Raw genomic sequence first — 19,066 nt, 5'->3', positions numbered from 1 at the left:
AGTAATCTATGTATTTGTTTGTTAATATGGTAAATCTAAATCTCTAGTGGCCTCATACCTTATATTTGTCTTTAATACATTTATTTTTAATATTCTTTATAAAAACTTTTAGTGTGTAAGTCAGGGGTGGCTTGTCTGTTTCAAGGAATACATATGGTTGTAATAGCTTGGGGTAGATGTAAAACAATACTTATTATAGTTGTAATAACTTAGAAAAGCTTTCAAAGTGGTATAAACTATGAATGATTACTGAAGAATACTCGTGTTATAACAAATTATGGTAATGGAACTTGAAAAGTTATAAATAATTGGATATATAGCCTTAAGTCTATAGAAGTCAATATAGTTTTTTGGGGTTGTATCTCTTCTTTCTTCACTTTTGTTCATTTCACTATTTCATTTGAATTAACATTGAAGAATGTGTTTTATTGAAAACTCAGATTTAAGAATATAATTGGTCATATACTAAACTTGAGTTTAACAAATCATCTCTCAAACTCTTTATCTAATAAACCCTTATTATCCCTTAAAACTACATATTATAACATTATACTTAATTTGTCATTAAACAACACTAAAAACATTTCCTTAAGTTAAGCAAGTTTGACATAAACTTTTGGCAACAAATTTTCATTTATGGAGTATGTAGTCATGGGCTTTACTTATAGGCAAACATTTTTTCTCTCAAAGTCACGATAATTTTAAAGTCATCTTTTTAAAATGTTACATGAAGTTACTGTTGAACAAGGGCTTTGATATCTCCAAATCCATGAAGTTTGGTTGAAGGCTTAGTTGTATCTTGTGTGTGTTGGTTCTGGGTAGTTTGAATTTATAATCCACTATTGGTTAGAATCCAAATATGATTTAAATCAAAACCTTTTTGCCAAAGAGTGTTTTCTAAAGAAGAGGAAAAATAACATGTTGTTTTATCGTTTCAATTGATTGTTTGACACTTAGTGGGTTTTGAAAAGAATTTGAAACCATTTGAATTTGGTTGACTTTGTTGTCAAACCAATTTAATTGATTGTTTCGACAATTCAACCGATTTTTTTTTTTAAAATCCATAACAAAATTCTGTTAAGATTGGTAAATCTGCTTTAAATGTTTTAAAACTGAATTGATTCTAGCTTTAAATGTTTTTAACAAACCTTTGGAGTATATAAAGATTGTTTTACGCTCCTAAGGAACATACTACATATTAGAGAAATCAGTTTAAGCAAAGTGATTTCAGTTTTCAAAGATTTACTCCAACCTTTTGGGTTTTCTAAAAGAGTGGAATAGGATTGCTTTTTAATCTTTTGATTTAATTTTGATCAGGTGTAATCCTTTCTCTTTATCTCTTCTATTTCTGGAATACTTGTGGTGTGTGCAAAATCATAGGTTGTTTTGAGTTCTGTGGTGTGGTTGCCAAAAGAAGTGTGTGTTCTTGAAGGGTTCAAGATCACTTCTTTGGTATGTGTGTGTGTAATCTGTGATTGATTGCATAGTGGAATACCTAGTGGTTTCTGAGGACTGGATGTAGCTCTTGGGATAAGAGTGAACCAATATAAATCTGCTTGTGTGCTTATCTCTTTCCCTGAACTCTTTAATATCTGCTTTAAGTTGAACCAAGTGTGTTCAAGCTTTGAAGAATCCAAACCCTTTAAAGGTTGATGAAAGGCTGGATGTGCTTGCTTTTGTTGAGCTGTCTTTAGATAGGATCTGGGGTAGATTAATTGAATATATCCACTCTTGATTGAATCCAAAGCATAAGCAATTTCAAACCTTTTAATTGAAAAGTGTTTTTCAAACTAAGTGAAAAACAACCTGTTGTTTTGTCGAAACAACCGATTGTTTTATACTTAGGTGTTTTTAGAAAGGTTGAAAACTATTTTTGATGATTGACTTGCTGCCAAACCAAAACAACCGATTGATTCGTGGAAACAACCGATTGTTTGCTTTGGGGTTATAACAGAAAACTGTTTTGTGCTTTGACTGAGCATTAAATGATTTTCTAACTGTTTACGCTCCAGTTTTTAATGTTTTGACCAATCTTTAAATGCAATAAATAGTTTGTTAAGATTATGTAACAAACAAAAACTTTGTTTTAATACAAAAAAAAAACATATTTGAGTTTTTCACTGAATGAGCTTTTGAAAAGTTGAGAATTGCTTAGAGATTGCATTGATCAAAGAGTGTGAGATAGGATTTTCCTCTTGTATTGATTTCAGATCTTCTCTGTAACAAGTGTAATCCTTTGTACTTTGAAAGAAACTTTGTGTGTATAGCTGAGAAGTGTTGTGTGTTCTTGAGGGGATCAAGATCAGCATTCTTAGTGGTGTTGTGCTGGACCAAAGGAAGTGTGTGTCTTGAGGGGATCAAGGTCACTTCTTTGGTTGTGTTGTAAGTGATATAGGGTTGATTGCTTAGTGGATTCCCCAGTGGTTTTTGGGAAGACTGGATGTAGCTATAGGTTAAGAGTGAACCAGTATAAATCTGTGTGTGCATTCTCTCTATCTTTAATCTCTTTAAATTCAGTTTTTATATTTGTGAACTGGTATAAACAACCGATTGTTTCTGCGAAACAACTGATAGTTTTTATGGTGTTGTGCTTATTTGCTTTGTGTTTTGGCAAACTGAATTCTGATTCAAGCTTTTCTCGAAGTGATTTCATTCTAGGCTTAAAAGTTTGCGAAAACCCTCTTTAAACCATTCACCCCCCTCTAGTTTAAAGCCATACATTCTAACATGTGTGTGATAGTAATCTGTGATTGATTGCATAGTGGAATACCTAGTGGTTTCTGAGGACTGGATGTAGCTCTTGGGATAAGAGTGAACCAATATAAATCTGCTTGTGTGCTTATCTCTTTCCCTGAACTCTTTAATATATGCTTTAAGTTGTTTTTACTCACTGCTGATAAAACAACCGATTGAATCGGAAAAAATAACCAGTTGATTTTCTATAAATCAACCAAATAAGTTTTGGTTTTCTTAGTTTCTTTTTTTGTGATTCTTCACTAGCTTTCATTATACCTTCTAAATTTGCGAAAATCTTTCATAAACAATTCACCCCCTCTTGTTTAAGGTCATAAATTCTAACAGTTACACTTTTTGAACAACCATTGGACAACAATTTTTCCAATGATGCTTAGATAATACTTTTTAAGTGTTGATTACTTTTTAGACAATTTTATTTAGTGGTAAGAACAATTGAATATTATACAACATTTTATAAGTGTTGTGATACTCTTAAGCTTGATAGAATTGTACCTTTAACAACATTTGAAATATGAACAAATGATTAAAAAGCAATTTTGTTTCATTTGAAAAAAAAGAGTTTAAAATGTAATTATAAGTTTATGTCACACTTATAATAGTGTCATAAGTCTTGGTGTCCAAAGAATATTTGAGTTAAGACATGAGGGACATGTTGAAAAAATACTTGGTTAAGTTAGGAGTTGGTTATAAAATAATATTCAACAAGCAAATAGTGACTTAGTAAATAATACTCATTAGTGATTTGTTGAAAGAATACTTGTTTGAGTCAAATGTGGCTTGAGAAAGAATACTCATCAAGTCAGGAGTGACTTGAGGAAAAAATACTCATTAAGTTAGGAGTGACTTGAGGAAAAAAATATACAAGGGGTTAACCAATAGTGACTATAAGCTTAAAGAATACTCTAATGTACTTTGCAGTATTAGTTTTCCTAGTTGAACATGAATTGTTGGTCAAGAGTTTGATGTAATTTGTTGTGACAGACAAACTAGTATAAATCACAATGCGCATGTTCTCTCTCTTATCTCCTTTACTTTACTTGTTATCACCAATTGCATTAACCCAATACAATAGAGTAATTGTGAGATTACTTGTGAAAATGTTTTTTTTATCAAAGTAATTTTAAATTTATGTCCTTAAGCTAGTGTGTCGTAACTGAGGTCATGACAAGACAACGAAAAAAACTTTGCTAAATATAAAGTATTATTTTTTAATTTTGGATTTTCATTTTCGGTATAAAGGATATTTTTGGAATTTTAAAATTGTGTTGAGTGCAGGTTCAAAAATATTGGGTGTAAAAAGAATTTGCCATATAAAAATGCGAGTGGCAAATAGAACAAAAGCTGGGCCAGTTAAATGGACTAATCTTTTAAAAAAAAGGCTTTTGCCTCCTGCACCCCCACATTTTTCTTCCTGCACCCCCACAATTCTTAATATTCCTAAAGTACCCTTGACCTATAATTTGAAAAGGGCACTCTCCTGGACTTGCATTGTAGCAATTCATCTTCGTCACTGAAATATCAATTACTGTTGGGAGTCTTTGCAATTCTTCGGAGCAAGGTGGAGCAATACAGAACGTTGCCGAAGTATTGTTCGGGTGTTAGAGGTAAGACTGTAGTTTTTTTTTAAAGGCATGACGGTTATAGGGATTTCGAGGTTACCGGATATCGGGATCTGGTAATATATTTCGGATTTAAGAATCCAGAATTAATTACATTGTGTTTTCCAGATGAGGGGTGTTCCGGAAGTAAAATTATCATAGATTGTTGTTTTCCGGATTACTGAATCCGGAAGCCTGAATTGTATTACGGATTGGTGAATCCGGAAGCTTAAATTGCATTATGGATTGGTGAATCCGGAAGCTTAAATTGCATTATGGATTTCTGAATCCGGAATGGTTTTTTTCTGTTATGGATTCCTGAATCCGGAATGGTTTTTTTGAATTATGGATTGGTGGATCTGGAATGATTTTTTTGACTTATGGATTCATGGATCTGAAATGCAATGATTTAGCTTTTTTTGTTTTGTTTGTAGAAGCATGGACAGTAGTCAAGAAATTGAACAAGAATTATATGATGGGGTTGATGTGTGGGATGATGATGAATGTATAAATGCGTTCACTACAGATGAGGTAAGGTTAAGTTTGTAAAGTATGTTTAAGTTGTTTGTTAATTAGTAAATGAAATAATTTGTTATGATAACTTTTGTAGATATTTCGTACTCGGGATGAGCTCCTAAAGTGGGTTAGAAAAGTTGCATTTCACTTTGGTTTTGTTATTGTGATATTGAGATCGGATACTTCAACTGGCCAACGAGGAAGGAAGACATTTGTATTATTAGGTTGTGAGAGAGGTGGTAAATACAGACAATATAAGAAGGATTTAAAGGTTACTGAGAGTGGAACTAGGAAATGTGGTTGTCCTTTCAGATTACGAGGGTATCCAATAAAGAGTGGTCAAGGATGGATATTGAAATTAATTTGTGGGTCTCATAATCATGAATTGGCAAATACATTGGTTGATCATCCATATGCTAGTAGGTTCACATGCAGTGAGAAGTCAATGCTTATGGACATGACAAAGAGTTCGGTGAAGCCTAGAAATATTTTGCTAACAATGAAAGAGCATAATGAGAAAAATGTCAGCACAATAAAACAAGTTTATAATGCACGATATATGTACAAAAGATCAGTACGAGGTGATAGAACTGAAATGCAACAATTGATGATGTTACTTGAGCGAGATATGTATATCTATTGGTCTAGGTTTGAAGAAGGGACGAATGTTGTGCAAGATTTATTTTGGACACACCTTGATTCAGTGAAGTTATTGAATGCCTTTAACATTGTATTGATGATGGACAGTACGTATAAAACTAATAGGTATATGATGCCCTTGTTTGAAGTTGTTGGTGTAACCTCAACGGGATTGACCTTTAGTGCTGCATTTATGTTACTCGCATCAGAACGTCATCATAACTTTGTATGGGCCGTCGAGAAGCTAAAAGGTTTGTTTTTGAGAGTTGATTCATACCCAAAGGTTGTGGTTAGTGATAGAGATATTGCTTTAATGAATGCAATAAATGTTGTGTTTCCCGAAGCTGCTAATTTGTTATGTCGTTTTCACATTGATAAAAATGTTAAAGCAAAATGTAGAATGATTGTTTATCCAAAAGAGGCATGGGATCAAGTGATGGAATCTTGGGGAGCAATTGTTGATTGTGAAAATGTAGAGTCCTATGAACATCGTGTGGAGGCCTCTAATGTTGTTTGTTCACCATGGCCTATATTTACTGAATATGTGATTAGTACTTGGTTAAATCCACATAAAGAGAAGTTTGTTAAGGCTTGGACGGATAAAGTCATGCACTTAGGCAACACGACAAGTAACAGGGTTGAGGCTGCACATTGGAGTTTAAAGAGGATCCTTGAGACGTCAATGGGGGACTTATGCTTTTGTTGGGATTCCATTAATAAGATGATCATCTTGCAACATAATGCAATTAAATCTTCATTTGAAAAGAGTTTGCATGTAGTGAGTCATGTCTTCAATGTAACAAGATATAAGAAATTGGTTGGCTTCGTTTCAAAATATGCCTTGCAGTATATTGCAGAAGAGAGTGATCGAGTTGAATATGTTGGTTTAGATAAATCTCGTTGTGGGTGCACCATTAGATCTACTCATGGCCTTCCTTGTGCTTGTGAATTGACTTCCTTTGGTGTTGGTAGCATACCATTGCATTCAGTGCATTTCATTTGGACACGATTAAGCTTTTTAGATATTTCAAATGATGATACTTTAGCAGAGTTGTCCATCCAACAAGAGTGGGCTGTCATCATGAATCGGTTGAATGAGGTTGACATGGCTGGTAAGACATCTTTATGTCCACCAACGGAGAAAGTCAAAACAAAAGGTGCACAAAAAGGGCGTCAGAGTAAATTTGGTAGATCAACGAAGCGAATTCCTTCTTACTTTGAACATGTTGATGCCATTCTTTCACAACATGATAATTCATCTAGTTTGAAATGTAGCAAGGGATTTATTTCAGAGACTCCTCTGACCAAATCAATACCAATGCTACAACAATTTCCAGTGGGAATTCATCCTTACATTGTTGATATTGTTGATGTTAAGGCTGACGGTCATTGTGGTTATCGTGCGGTTGGTGCATTATTGGGTATGAGAGAGGAGTTCTGGGCTATTATACGCATGAACTTGCATAAAGAACTTTGTCAATGGCGTCAAGAATATATTGATTTGTTTGGCGGTGATGAACGATATGAATTTCTGAAAAATTCACTTCTAGTTGACCACATGGTAATTCTATAAATTTTGAATGATGTTATTAATTGTAAAATGGTGTATGAGTTGGATTAACTTGTTACATTTTCTTATGTTTGCGGATAAGTACAGATAAGTGGATGACAATACCGGATATGGGATAAGTTATTGCGAATCGATATAATGTGATTGTTGTGTGTTTATCTCTTAAACAATCATTGACTATTTTTCCATTAAGATCCCAACCTCCAACAGGTTTTAATCATCACCGCATCATCTGTATTGGACATGTTCATAGAAATCATTTTGTTCAGGTTTGTTCAACTTCATTGTTAATGAACTTTAGGAATCATAGAAAAACATAATTAATAATTAATGACATTGTTTACAATTTTTAACAGGTTCAGTTGCAACAAGGTTCCCCGATTCCACCAACAGATATTTTATGGTCTACTCATTGTTATCCAATTGCCAAAACTTGGTGTTCATATTATACTAGTCGGATGCAAATGTTTACACAAATTATGTCCATTAGGCGACATTTATAGTTTTAATTGCATTGATAAATGAATATGTTAACATTCTTACTGTTATAAATGCGGAAGAAGAATTGTCTAATTTTATAACCAAAATGTTCATTCATCAAATTTAGAAATTTAGAAATAATTGTAAACTAAGTCTTTATTCACGAAATTACAAAACATAACAACAACTAAAATGATCATCATCATCGTCCGTGTCGTCGTCTGCGGACATACACAGACATGTCCTCGGTGGCTGATCGGGCTAGCATCAAGGTTGTCTGTGTCCCTTCCCATGCAGGTGAATCCTCGGTTAAATGACCATCATCTATAATCAATTGCAAGGTGGATGCTATTCTTCTACAAAGACCCTACAATTATAAACAAATTACATTGATTGCAATTGAGAATGTATTATTTAAATAAGCAAGTAATAAGTTCTTACCACTGCGGGATGCTCAGAGATAGTATCATTCCCGTCCTGACGTCGTCCATCAGGGGTAATCACCGGAGGTCGATTATCCTCAGCCATCTGAATGATATATGGATGTGATATAGACCGAAACCATTCCAAATATGCAGGAACACAGGTTCCAACATCAGCTGCTAATACGACACCCTGTACGAGGTTAACATTAAAATCTAACCATCGATGGTCGATCTCAGATGTGGAGGGATCACCATTGGCTGGGTGACGAGGGATACACTGTATATATCCATACTGTCTAAGTACACGTTCAGGCAAATGCATCTGCCTACAAGCCCTCAATCGAATGTACCCTGAAAATAAAGAAATCCACTCAAAAGGACGCACCGCTCTATGCTCTTCATAGGGCATCCATTGAACAACACTTATACAAAGACTATCTAATTGCATCCGAACAGATGCAAGTGTGGACAACCTACTCCCGACCACATATTTCATACACCGCGACTCATCCTCAACATAGTCATCCCGAACTTGTCGATGCCCAATACTCGGAAAGTGCTCATATATCCACGATGCCAATAACGTGACATACCCAGCTAACTGTCTAGTATTTGCATAAGAACCATCTCCCAACTGCTCATACATGTGGGTCAAAGCAGCTGCTGCCCATGAGTATCCTCCGGTGTGCCTTAAATCTACAAATAATCCCAAGTAGGATACACTAACCGATGTAGCACTCTTATCTGCAAAGATGGTGCAACCTACTAGGTGTAACAAATATGCCCGTGCAGCCACAGTCCATTGTCTCCTGCTACATGCGTCCTCATACATCTCCCTCAACCAGCTTAGACGCACATGTCCACCCCACAATGGCGAGTCTCAGCAACTGCTACTCCCCGTTCTACACGAAGTGAATCAACAAGCAAATCGGTCGCCGCAGCTGTATCCAAGCTCGGGTACGTGTAAAACTGTCCGATAATTGGGAGGTGCAACAAATTCGACACATCATCCAATGTGATGGTCAACTCACCTATAGGAAGATGAAAAGAATTTGTCTCTGGGTGCCACCTTTCTACAAAGGCACACAACAATCCTTTGTCTATTGTGTCATAGCTTGCCCCAACAAGTCCAACTAAACCTGACAACTCCACTGCAGGTAGTATCCGAGGATGAGGAGCACCCATCTTATTCATTTTCGGCCATGAGACACCAATTTTAACTCTCCTCGATCCTAATTTAACCAACCAAAATCATATAAAATATACAATTTAATGAACGAAAATCATATCAAATTAACAATGAACAAGTATGATAATACAACATATTTACTTACCACACCATTCCATAATTGCATGGCCACATGGTCTTCATAACTTGTCAATAATGTCCCATCTCGTGGACCTCCAGGATAACCTTCACCTTCTACTTCAGGTGCGCCTTCGTCCTCCACCTCCATTTGGGGTTCAGCTTCTTCAAGTTCAACATGTTCTTCATCTCCATTAACATGTCTTCTTCTTCTTCTAACAGAGGCTGTGGGATGTAGACGATCAAGATGTTGAACCAATACAAACACAAAACAACAAATATAAAATTCTATTGAAACTAAAAGAGATAAAAAAAAGCATTGTATCATTTCTACTAAACAAACATTGTTATCTAAGATCATAAAAACACAAGTTTCCTTTTATTATATATGTGACTTTGTCTGATCCTTGTTAATGTAACACGAGTTAAATATTTTCAGGAGATTGATTGCAATATACTGGGATTTACTGTATCATAGACAAAACATTGCAGTTATACATCTTTCCCATTTTACTTATGATGTATTTCTTATTCATCTATGTAATTTAACTATTTTTCAAATGCAGATTCTGACAATGGAGTATGTTCCGGGGATTAAAATAAATAAAATACAAGCTTTAGATGAACTTAGTGTTTGGGTGGGTCCCGTAAAGATCTCCCATGTTGGATTCCAAGTACACACTTTGCATGCTATATACTTAACTTTTGGTTTAATCATATCATATTGCATAAAATAAGAGAACAAGTAAGAACTTGCACAGTAGAAGGGTGGCAAAGAAGTTTTGCATAAAATATTGTTACATTTCCTTTTCAGCTCAAATAGAAATTGATTTGATCTTTGGCTGTTTTTGGTACTGCACTTAGCATTGGAAAACATTATGATAATTGTGAAGTTTAAAAAAGATTTATAAACAGGGAGTTCTAATAATTTGTTTTGCCAGTTAACATTCATATTATTTCAACTAATTTATATGGATTTCATGAGCAGAGGGGATTCAAAAATTCAAAACTTTCCCGGATCCAAAATTTCGAAACGTTCCCAGATTCAAAAATTTGGAACTTTTTCGGATAAAAAAATTCGGAACTTTCCCAGAACTATAAATCCGGGATTTTACCGCAGGCATAAATTCGGGACTCAAGCGGATTCTATGATTTAGAATGCTATAAAACACTTACGGAAACAAAAATCCATAAAAAAATCGGATGTGCAGATCCGAAAGCAACGAAATTAACTTACCTTGATTAAAAACACTCTATATCAGCAAGAGAAAATGTCTGAGATTGTAAGGACGGCGATTTGTAGGTGCGGCTGCTGCTAGAAAATGAAACTCACGGCTGCGCACTAAGAGAATGGTTGCCTGCACCTTTTAGGGTTTTTTTAAGTGAAGGGTATTTTTGGAATTTGAAAAACTATTAAGGACGATTTAGTCTTTGCATAAGACTGTGGGGGTGCAGGAAGAAAAACGTGGGGGTGCAGGAAGCAATTGCCTATAAAAAAACATGGTGTATATATAGAAAGCATATGTGAAGAATAGTAAAATTATTGAGCCAGCAGATTGGGCCCAAATCTTTTAAAAGATTCGGGGTGAAAAGAATAACTAACTGTGTCAAAAAACAATCCGGCCTGCGAAAAGGAAAAAAAACAAAAACGTCTCTACAAGTTGCTTGCCTTCCAATCTCATTATTAACAACCTCTAAAGCTAATGGTCAAATTCTCCTTGCACCTCCATACCTCTCCCTGCACCTCCATAATTTTTTAATTCTAACCGTATCCTTATGAGTATATGTTAGTGATCTTGGTTGTTTGTTGTGGTCAGTAGTTGCTGGTGGTAAACGTTAGTGGTTGAGATAAATTTTGTGGTGTTTTCGTTTTCTGTTCACTTATTTTTTTATTCATTTTTTTTTGCGTATACCGGACTGTAAGATCGGTAACACCTTGTTACTAAAATATGTATTTCGATCCCAGTAAGTAATTTTAGATTTGGAAGTACCTTCTAGATTGTACAATCCAAAATATAGAGTAAAATTATCCAGTTGTACAATCCGAAAGATATTTTGAAATATGAAAATAACTTTTGATTATACAACTCATAATTCATATTATAGTTAGGGACTCATACGGATCGTACAATTCAAAATATATTTCTTCTTTTAGATTATGTAATCCTAGTTCAATGTTCGGACAACAATCACTCATTGGTTTTAACTTTGGAAGTTCTAGTCTCAATTAAAATACTAATTTTTACTTTTTCATACTTTATAAGAAAAAATAATTTCAGATTCTACGGGAGGAAGGTGAACACAAATGAAAATATTTTTTTTTTAAAAACATTTAAGTTGTAAACGAGATCCAAATTCAAGTAAAAGAAAAACTGGCAGCGCTAGCTATTCCAAGAATGGCATGTAAATGAGGAGAGAGGAGAACCGAAAATGAAGGCAATATTTGGCAATCTTGCAGCAAAAGTGTTTGATGTGCCGAATTACGCATGCAGCAAAATGAAGCAAAAAAAATATGCATTTAGTACACCCACATCTATCGGGAAGAAGGAAAACATAGACAGCTTGAGCCAAAATGGAAATACCCCTCATACGTCTCTCATACCCCTCATACAAAATTCCATCAATAAGCAACGAACCAGCTGAAAATAAAATAAAAATAGAAATATCTTCAATCAATCAGCATACTTATGGATAATTATTAGTTCTGACAATACTTGCCGTAAAAAGTTATCAAGTTTTTTTTACAGTTAAGTATAATTTTTTAAATATTATAAATATTTTAATCTTTTTGATTTATTTTGATTTTGTTTATTTTATTAAAATTATATTTGATTTTATTATAGATTTGCTGTTTAAAAAAAGAAAGTTGTTTTTATATTATTTTCTTTCTTTTCTTTACGTTATTTATTTTAGTTTATTTTTATTTTATTTTGTTTTGTTTTATTATATTTTATTTTAGTTTTTTTTAGGATTAGTTTACGTAGTTTTATTTTAGGTAGTTTTATTTAAATTTACGTACCTGTTATTTATTTGTTTTAATTATATTTTATTACTAGTTTTAGTTTTTATTTCTACGTAAGTTAGTTAGAATATTAGTTAGTTTACGATTATAGTTTTCAGTTTTATTTTTTTTAGCTTTATTTTATTTTATTTCTAGTATTTATTTTTTATTTTTAAGTACGTTATTTCTTGTTTTTAGTGTTTTCTTTTATTCTGTTTTTAGTTTTTATTTTATCTATATTATTTTTTTTTAATATTCTTTTTATTTTTCTCTTAACGTCATTTTAGTGTTTTATTTTTGTTTTTGTTTTATTTTTATTTTATTTTACATATTTTGTTTTTATTTTTATCTTCAAATTTATTTTGAATTTATTTTATTTTATTCTTTTTAAAGAAAAAAAGTACTCTGTTTTTTTTTTCTCCACTAATATGTTTTAGGAGGAAAGCAACATGGCAGAAGAACAAGCACCACCTCATAGGAGGACACTTGAGGATTATGTCATGTACCAAGGACCAAGGCATTATTTTAGTATCGCAATACCTGCTACCGCTAAGGCCTTGGAAATAAATCCCAATTTTCTCACTCTCATCAGTACCCATCAATTCACAGCAATGGAACATGAGGATCCATATTCACATTTGGACACATTTTATGAATTGGTGGGAACAATGGGTTTTCAATCTGCTGATATTGAAATTGTTTATATTTCCTTTTTCATTGGCAGGAAATGCTAAAGATTGGCTCAGATCACTTCCAAATCAGAGTCTCACTAGCTGGAAGGATGTAAAGGGAAAAATTCAGCAAAGATTTTTTACAATCTTTCGCTACATCAAAGCAAAGTCTGAAATTTCTGTGTTCAGACAAGGAGCAGATGAATCATTCTGTGAGACATGGGAAAGATTTAAAATGATGCTTAGAAAATGCCCAAATCATGGGTTTGAAGATATTGCTCAACTGAGCATATTCCTGAATGGTCTCAGATCTGACATAAAGATACTCCTAGATGCTGCAACTGGTGGCACAATGATGACCCTTGATGTAGAACAAGCGACAATAATTATTGATGCATTGACATCAACTGATTATAAAGCCCAACATGATGGACAAGATCTTTAGAATAAAGGGTTGTTAGAAGATGCACTCTTGGCTAAAAATAAGATTCTGACATAGCAGATTGAGCAAATAACTGCCCAAATGGCTAAATTGCCCCAACAATTATATGTTGTTCATTCATCTCAAAGCTAGAGTCAGTCAATCAGGTGTGATTTTTGTGGAGGTGTTCATCCTAATGATCACTGTTTTTATCAGAACAATTCACCTGAAGTTGAGGATCCATCCATGCTTGAAAGAATGAGTAAAGTTGAAGCCGTCCTGACAAAGATTGTGAGCACGTAGGACAATATTGTGAGAGAGCAGGACAATAGCATGGCCATGATTAGGAGTATAGAGATCCAGATGGGACAACTGACCAAACAAATTGCACAAATTGCGGAGGAACAAAGTGGCCAGCTTTCAGTCAATAGCCAAACCAATTCAATAGAGCATTGCAATAATGTAGTGGCTGAAAAAGAAGAAAAAGATGAGACAGAGGGGAAAAGAGATGAGAAAGAGAGAAGTGAGGAGGAAAAAATAAAGAAGAAAAGTGAAAATAAGGAGAAAGGAGTTTTTGAAAAAGATTTATCATATCCTCATTCTCCTTAAAAAATAGAAAAGGAAAGAAAATTCTTTGATAAATTGCTCCCTAAAAATTATTTTGCAGGAAATTTGAAGCAAGATTTAACATTTGAAAGATTTCGAAAGAATAGAAGCTATATTGAAGAAAGAAATATAGAGCGGGAGGATAGATACAATGTCATTATTCAAAAAGGTTTGCCTAAAAAATTCAAGGACCCAGAGAGTTTTAACCTTCCCGTGTCTATAGGTGCTTCCTTAGTAGCCAATGCTTTATTGGATTTGGGAGCAAGCGTAAATATAATTCCTTTGGCAATGCTGAAGAAAATAGGTGATTTGGAGATTAAACCACCAAGATGACTTTAAAGTTAGCTTATCAAGTAACCAAGTATCCATATGTTTTGGTTGAAGATGTTCTCGTCAAGGTGGATAAATTCACATTCCCAATGGATTTTGTTATGATGGACATGAAAGAAGATGAGGAGGTTCCCTTGATACTTGGAAGACCCTTTATGAAGACTGCTAGAATTATAGTTGATGTTGACAAAGGAGAACTTCAAGTTAGAATTCAAGATGAAGAGGTAACTTTAAATCTTTTTTATGGTCATAAAAATTTTAATGCAGGGGAATAATGTGTACAAAAGGATGGATCAAAGAGATATTGCATCTTGAAATAAACAGGCATCAAGCTAGATGACGTTAAACGAGCGCTTACTGAGAGGATTGAGCAAAAATATGGTTTTATCTTACTAATTCTCTTTTCTTTTCAGTTATTTGAATTTTGTCTTATTTTATTTTTCGGTTATTTTGTTTTCTGTTTATTTGCTTATTTGTTTAGTTTGTTTTTATTGCTTATTTTGAATAAATTTCCTATTTTGTTAGTTTGGTAGTTTTAAGTCTTGAATTATCTTTCTTGAATAAATTTCAGTTTTAATTTGTTTGTTTTCTAGTTTATTTTTTTTCAAATAAAAAAGAACTAGAATATTAATTTTGAATTGTGGAAAAAAGAATTTGTGTTTAAATATTAAATAGTGACATGAATTAGACACATGTTAGAAAAGAAAATATGATTGAATCCCTATTCAAATATAGTTAAAATTATGATACATGAAAATTTAACAGGATGATTGATTAGGACAGACAATGACAAGACAAAAAGGAATGAGACCATTTAAACCAAGTGAGTGTGTGAACCTTAAACAGTTTTGAGAGTTTTACTGATGAATTGACAGTTGTGGTTGCTTAATTTTTATTTTTGTTGCATCATAAAAGAGCATGAAGATGATTGAGGCATTTGTTTGTGTTATTTTAGGAGCCAGGGCCAAAAAACCAACCTTTATATTAGAATTCCATTTTTTTTTATATCCCCTTTGGGCCAAGAATTTTTTTGTTAATATTGCACCTTAACCTTTATTGATATAATTTCCTACCCTTTAGCATGTCTAAGGAAGGAGAACATAGATGCATTATATATTGAAAAGGGAATGGTTGGTTCTGATTGTGAAAGTTCAAAAAGTTGAAAATAGGAAGAACCTTTTCCTATTATTGAAAAAAGAAAAGAAAAAAAAAGAGAAACAGAAGAAGAAAAAGAAATAGAAAACAAAGATAGAGAAAATTTCATGAAAATCATGAAAAGAAAGAAAATGAGGAAAAAGGTCACATTGAAAGAAAGTGGTGATTAGATAACATATATGTTCTCTATTACTGAATTGTAGGTATGTTTTTCTTCTTTAAGATGTGTATTTTGTTATCTAAGAAAAACCAATATTTTTTGGAAGCCCAGCCTCATTACAACCCTGGAAAAGACCTCAAGATTCGTGTTTCTAATATGTTTGTGATTTGAAGATGAAATGAAAAGCAACCGTGATTTGTTATGATTCAGTGAAAATAGAGAGAAACACTTAGCTGTGAGCATATGAGAAGATATTCCTGGATGAATTGTCATTTGTTTGTTTTGATTTGATCCTAGAAGTTGATTGTGTCTATATTTTTCTATATTTGAATTTGGAAGCATCATAAGTTTCTAATTTGATCTGTTGTTTAGTGAATTAAGCTGTTTGATATTTAAATTCAAATATATTCATTTACTTTGCTTGAGGACAAGCAAGATGCTAAGTTGGGGAGAGTGATAAGTGCCTAATTTCAGTAATATTTCATATTAAAATATAGGCACTTATGAGGATTTATTGCTAATTTACATATAAAATAATCCATAATTTATGAATTTATACCTTTTTATATTTTTTATGATCTTTATTTGAATAAGAGTATTTTATTCCCAAATTTGGTGTTAATTGCAGATTTCTAAGGAAGATTGGAGATTTGGATTAAAGATGAATGATTTGAGCTAAAAAGATAAAGATAGAAGGTCCCAGAATGAAAAAAGATGCAAAGAAAGATTGAGCATTTTTTTATGTTTTATCATTTAGCCCATTAAAGCGACACAGGAAACAACCTAACCCTAGAAAACTAGGATAAATAGAGGGCTAAAGGCTCAACTGTAGTGTGGCAGATTGAGAGGAAAACACCATAGAGTGAATTGTAACCTATTGGGAGAATGGAAGGTGCTAGAAGTATGCGTAGCTAATTCTACCCTTTGGGATTGGGAGGAATCTGCTCAAACTCTTATGTATTGAGGTGATATCTTATATATTAATATTCAGTTCTCGATTGATTATTGGTATTGTTGTTTTACTTTTAACTTTCCGTGACAAATTGAGAATCTTAAATTTGACCGAGAGGTATTTTTAGGATTTGGACCTAAACATCAATACTTAGCATATTTGAGTGTTAGGGATAAACTTGAAATGTTAATTGCCATTAACGTCTGAGTGTGATTCTAAGTTGTTTTTATAAATATGCGAGGGATCGATATTTAGGAAACATTCTTAAGGATTTTATATGCGAGAGATCGATATAAATGAATTTTCTACGGGCATCAATTTCAATCAAAGAACTCAATATTAACATGCTAATCAAAATACATGAGAGTGAAAGAGATGAAACCTAATCCCTATTTTTCCAATTGAAGCAACTAATTCTTTGTTTTCTTATTGATCAGTGCCAACATCATCACTTCAAACTCTTTTTATTGTTCTATTGTTATATTTAGCAAATATTGTACTCGATAATTCACTGTTCCTTGTGGGATCGATATCCGTCCTTAGGGACAATTATTACTTCTGACAAACACGGGGCACTTGCCGTAAAAAGTCATCATATACTCCAAAGGTTGTTAAAATCATTTAAACCAGGAGCCAAAATAGTTAGAAAAAATTTAAAACTGATTTACCAAACTTAGTAGAAATTTGTTATGGATTTTCAAAAAATAATCGGTTGAATTCTCGAAACAATCGATTAAATTGGTTTGACAGCAAAGTCAAACAGCTTCAAACCCTTTTCAAAAACCACAAAGTGTCAAACAATCGATTGAAACAACAAAACAACAGGTTGTTTTTCCACTTCTTTAGAAAACAATCTTTTTTTTTTCAAAAAGGTTTTGATTCAAATCAGCTTTAGATTCAAACAAAGAGTGAATTACACATTTAATCTACCCAGAACCCACCCACACAAGCAACAACTCAACCTTTCACCAAACTTCATGGATTTGGAGACATCAAAACTCAAGATCATCCTTTTTTTTATCATCAAAGAATTAATTTAATTAAAAGGGACACTTCAGGGGTGTCCCAACCCTTATACAAAAAACCACAAACTGCAGCAAACCTAAAACCTGCATTAAAAGATAGGTAAGTGTACATGGCTTAGCTGGTTACTTTAAGCATTCCTACTTCCATCTTTACACACTCAAGATCATCCTTGATCAACAATAATAAAAGAAATATGTAAAGCTATTTCAATCCCAACACTTATGTTGCATTGCTATTCTTTTACTTTATTATTATGTCAAAGTTTCAACCTTGCTAAATACTATCTTAGGATATTATAATTATTTGATAAAAAAATGCAACCAACTTTTATTATCATATCACTTTATTTTGAAAGATATTACAACTTTGGTAAAATTTAATTCTTTGTGGATACGACAACCCTCAGCTGTATTATGGTTGACATAGTTTGCTTGCCGAGAAAAAGATTTTAAATATGCCTCCATCAAGTTTTTTTGGCTTCGTTGTCGGGGAATTAATTGATTTAACAATAGTTATATCTTTCACTTTGAAGAAGTAGTGTATTGTAACTTCTTTTGACCCTCTAACCCTTTTCATTTTATTTCTAGTTTCTTTTGTTTAATTCTTATCTCTTTCGAAAGGATCATACTTCTATTCTAACAAGAGGCAAGACCTCTTAGAAGATTTCTTGTTTGAGCAGGATGTTGAAAAGCTTTTAGAAAAGAAAGAAGAAAGCTCAAACAAGATTAATGAGAGAAAAGAAGGATTAGATCTAACCACAATCAACTCTCAATCTCAGACACCCGAACCAAAGAACATAGCTGACAACAAAAATAATCAAGGAGGGAGGATTGTAAATCCTCAAAGAAGAACCTTAGGAGACTATGCTATGCAACAAGGAGCAAGATAATTTTCAAGCATAGCTATGCTTGCTACAACTAGATAATTAGAAATGAATCCAAATTTTTTAGCTTGATAAGTAGCCATCAATTGACAAGAATGAATCATGAGGACCCTTACACTCATCTATCAACATTCTATGAATTAGTTGGAACCATGGGATTTGAAGAAAAGGACTTGGAATCAATGTACTTGAGATTATTCCCTTTCTCACTACCTGGCAAGGTAAAGGAGTGACTTAAATCCTACCCCAACCACAACTTAAATAATTGGAATGATATTGAAGAATAGTTCTTAAGCAGTTTTTTCCACTCTTTTGTTTTTTTTTTTTTTATAAAAGCTCTTATGTTAGGCATCACGATGAAACTTGACATCTCAGCTAGGGTAACACCTCAAGTACCAACAATCATTTTCCACCACATGAAAAAAGTATTATTAAAAGAAAGAAAGAAAGGAAATAAAAGTAATTATGGGGTCCTAGACAAAATCTATATATTAACAAAAGTGATACATAGGTAGTCTACACATATTAATAAATAATTCTAAAAAAAGACTAGATGAAAGCCTATTTTAC

General features: G+C 33.1%; 1 protein-coding gene and 1 pseudogene across 1 annotated transcript; one reads left to right on the top strand and one right to left on the bottom strand.

The window, feature by feature from the left end:
• Nucleotides 1–4,388: 4,388 nt before the first annotated feature.
• Nucleotides 4,389–7,179, top strand: LOC137806419 (PKS-NRPS hybrid synthetase cheA-like). The gene is made up of 4 exons (XM_068606539.2): nucleotides 4,389–4,411; nucleotides 4,790–4,886; nucleotides 4,966–7,071; nucleotides 7,168–7,179. The coding sequence occupies exons 1-4, from the start codon at nucleotides 4,389–4,391 to the stop codon at nucleotides 7,177–7,179; spliced, it is 2,238 nt and encodes a 745-aa protein (XP_068462640.2).
• Nucleotides 7,180–13,124: 5,945 nt separating this feature from the next.
• On the bottom strand, nucleotides 13,125–13,230 carry LOC137811521 (small nucleolar RNA R71; annotated as a pseudogene).
• Nucleotides 13,231–19,066: the final 5,836 nt, after the last annotated feature.

The sequence above is a fragment of the Phaseolus vulgaris genome, chromosome 11 (genome assembly GCF_051622355.1).
Source record: "Phaseolus vulgaris cultivar YP4 chromosome 11, ASM5162235v1, whole genome shotgun sequence".
NCBI classification, from domain to species: Eukaryota; Viridiplantae; Streptophyta; class Magnoliopsida; order Fabales; family Fabaceae; genus Phaseolus; species Phaseolus vulgaris.
The sequence above is the reverse complement of the archived record's forward strand: the minus strand, read 5'-3'. Positions and strand labels throughout refer to the sequence as shown.

Bases quoted from the DNA above. Each gene is read 5' to 3' on its own strand.
- LOC137806419 (XM_068606539.2), top strand. From the start codon at position 4,389: ATGACGGTTATAGGGATTTCGAG. The intron at 4,412-4,789 runs GTTACCGGATAT...TTTTGTTTGTAG, and splicing joins ACGGTTATAGGGATTTCGAG to AAGCATGGACAGTAGTCAAG. The intron at 4,887-4,965 runs GTAAGGTTAAGT...TAACTTTTGTAG, and splicing joins ATGCGTTCACTACAGATGAG to ATATTTCGTACTCGGGATGA.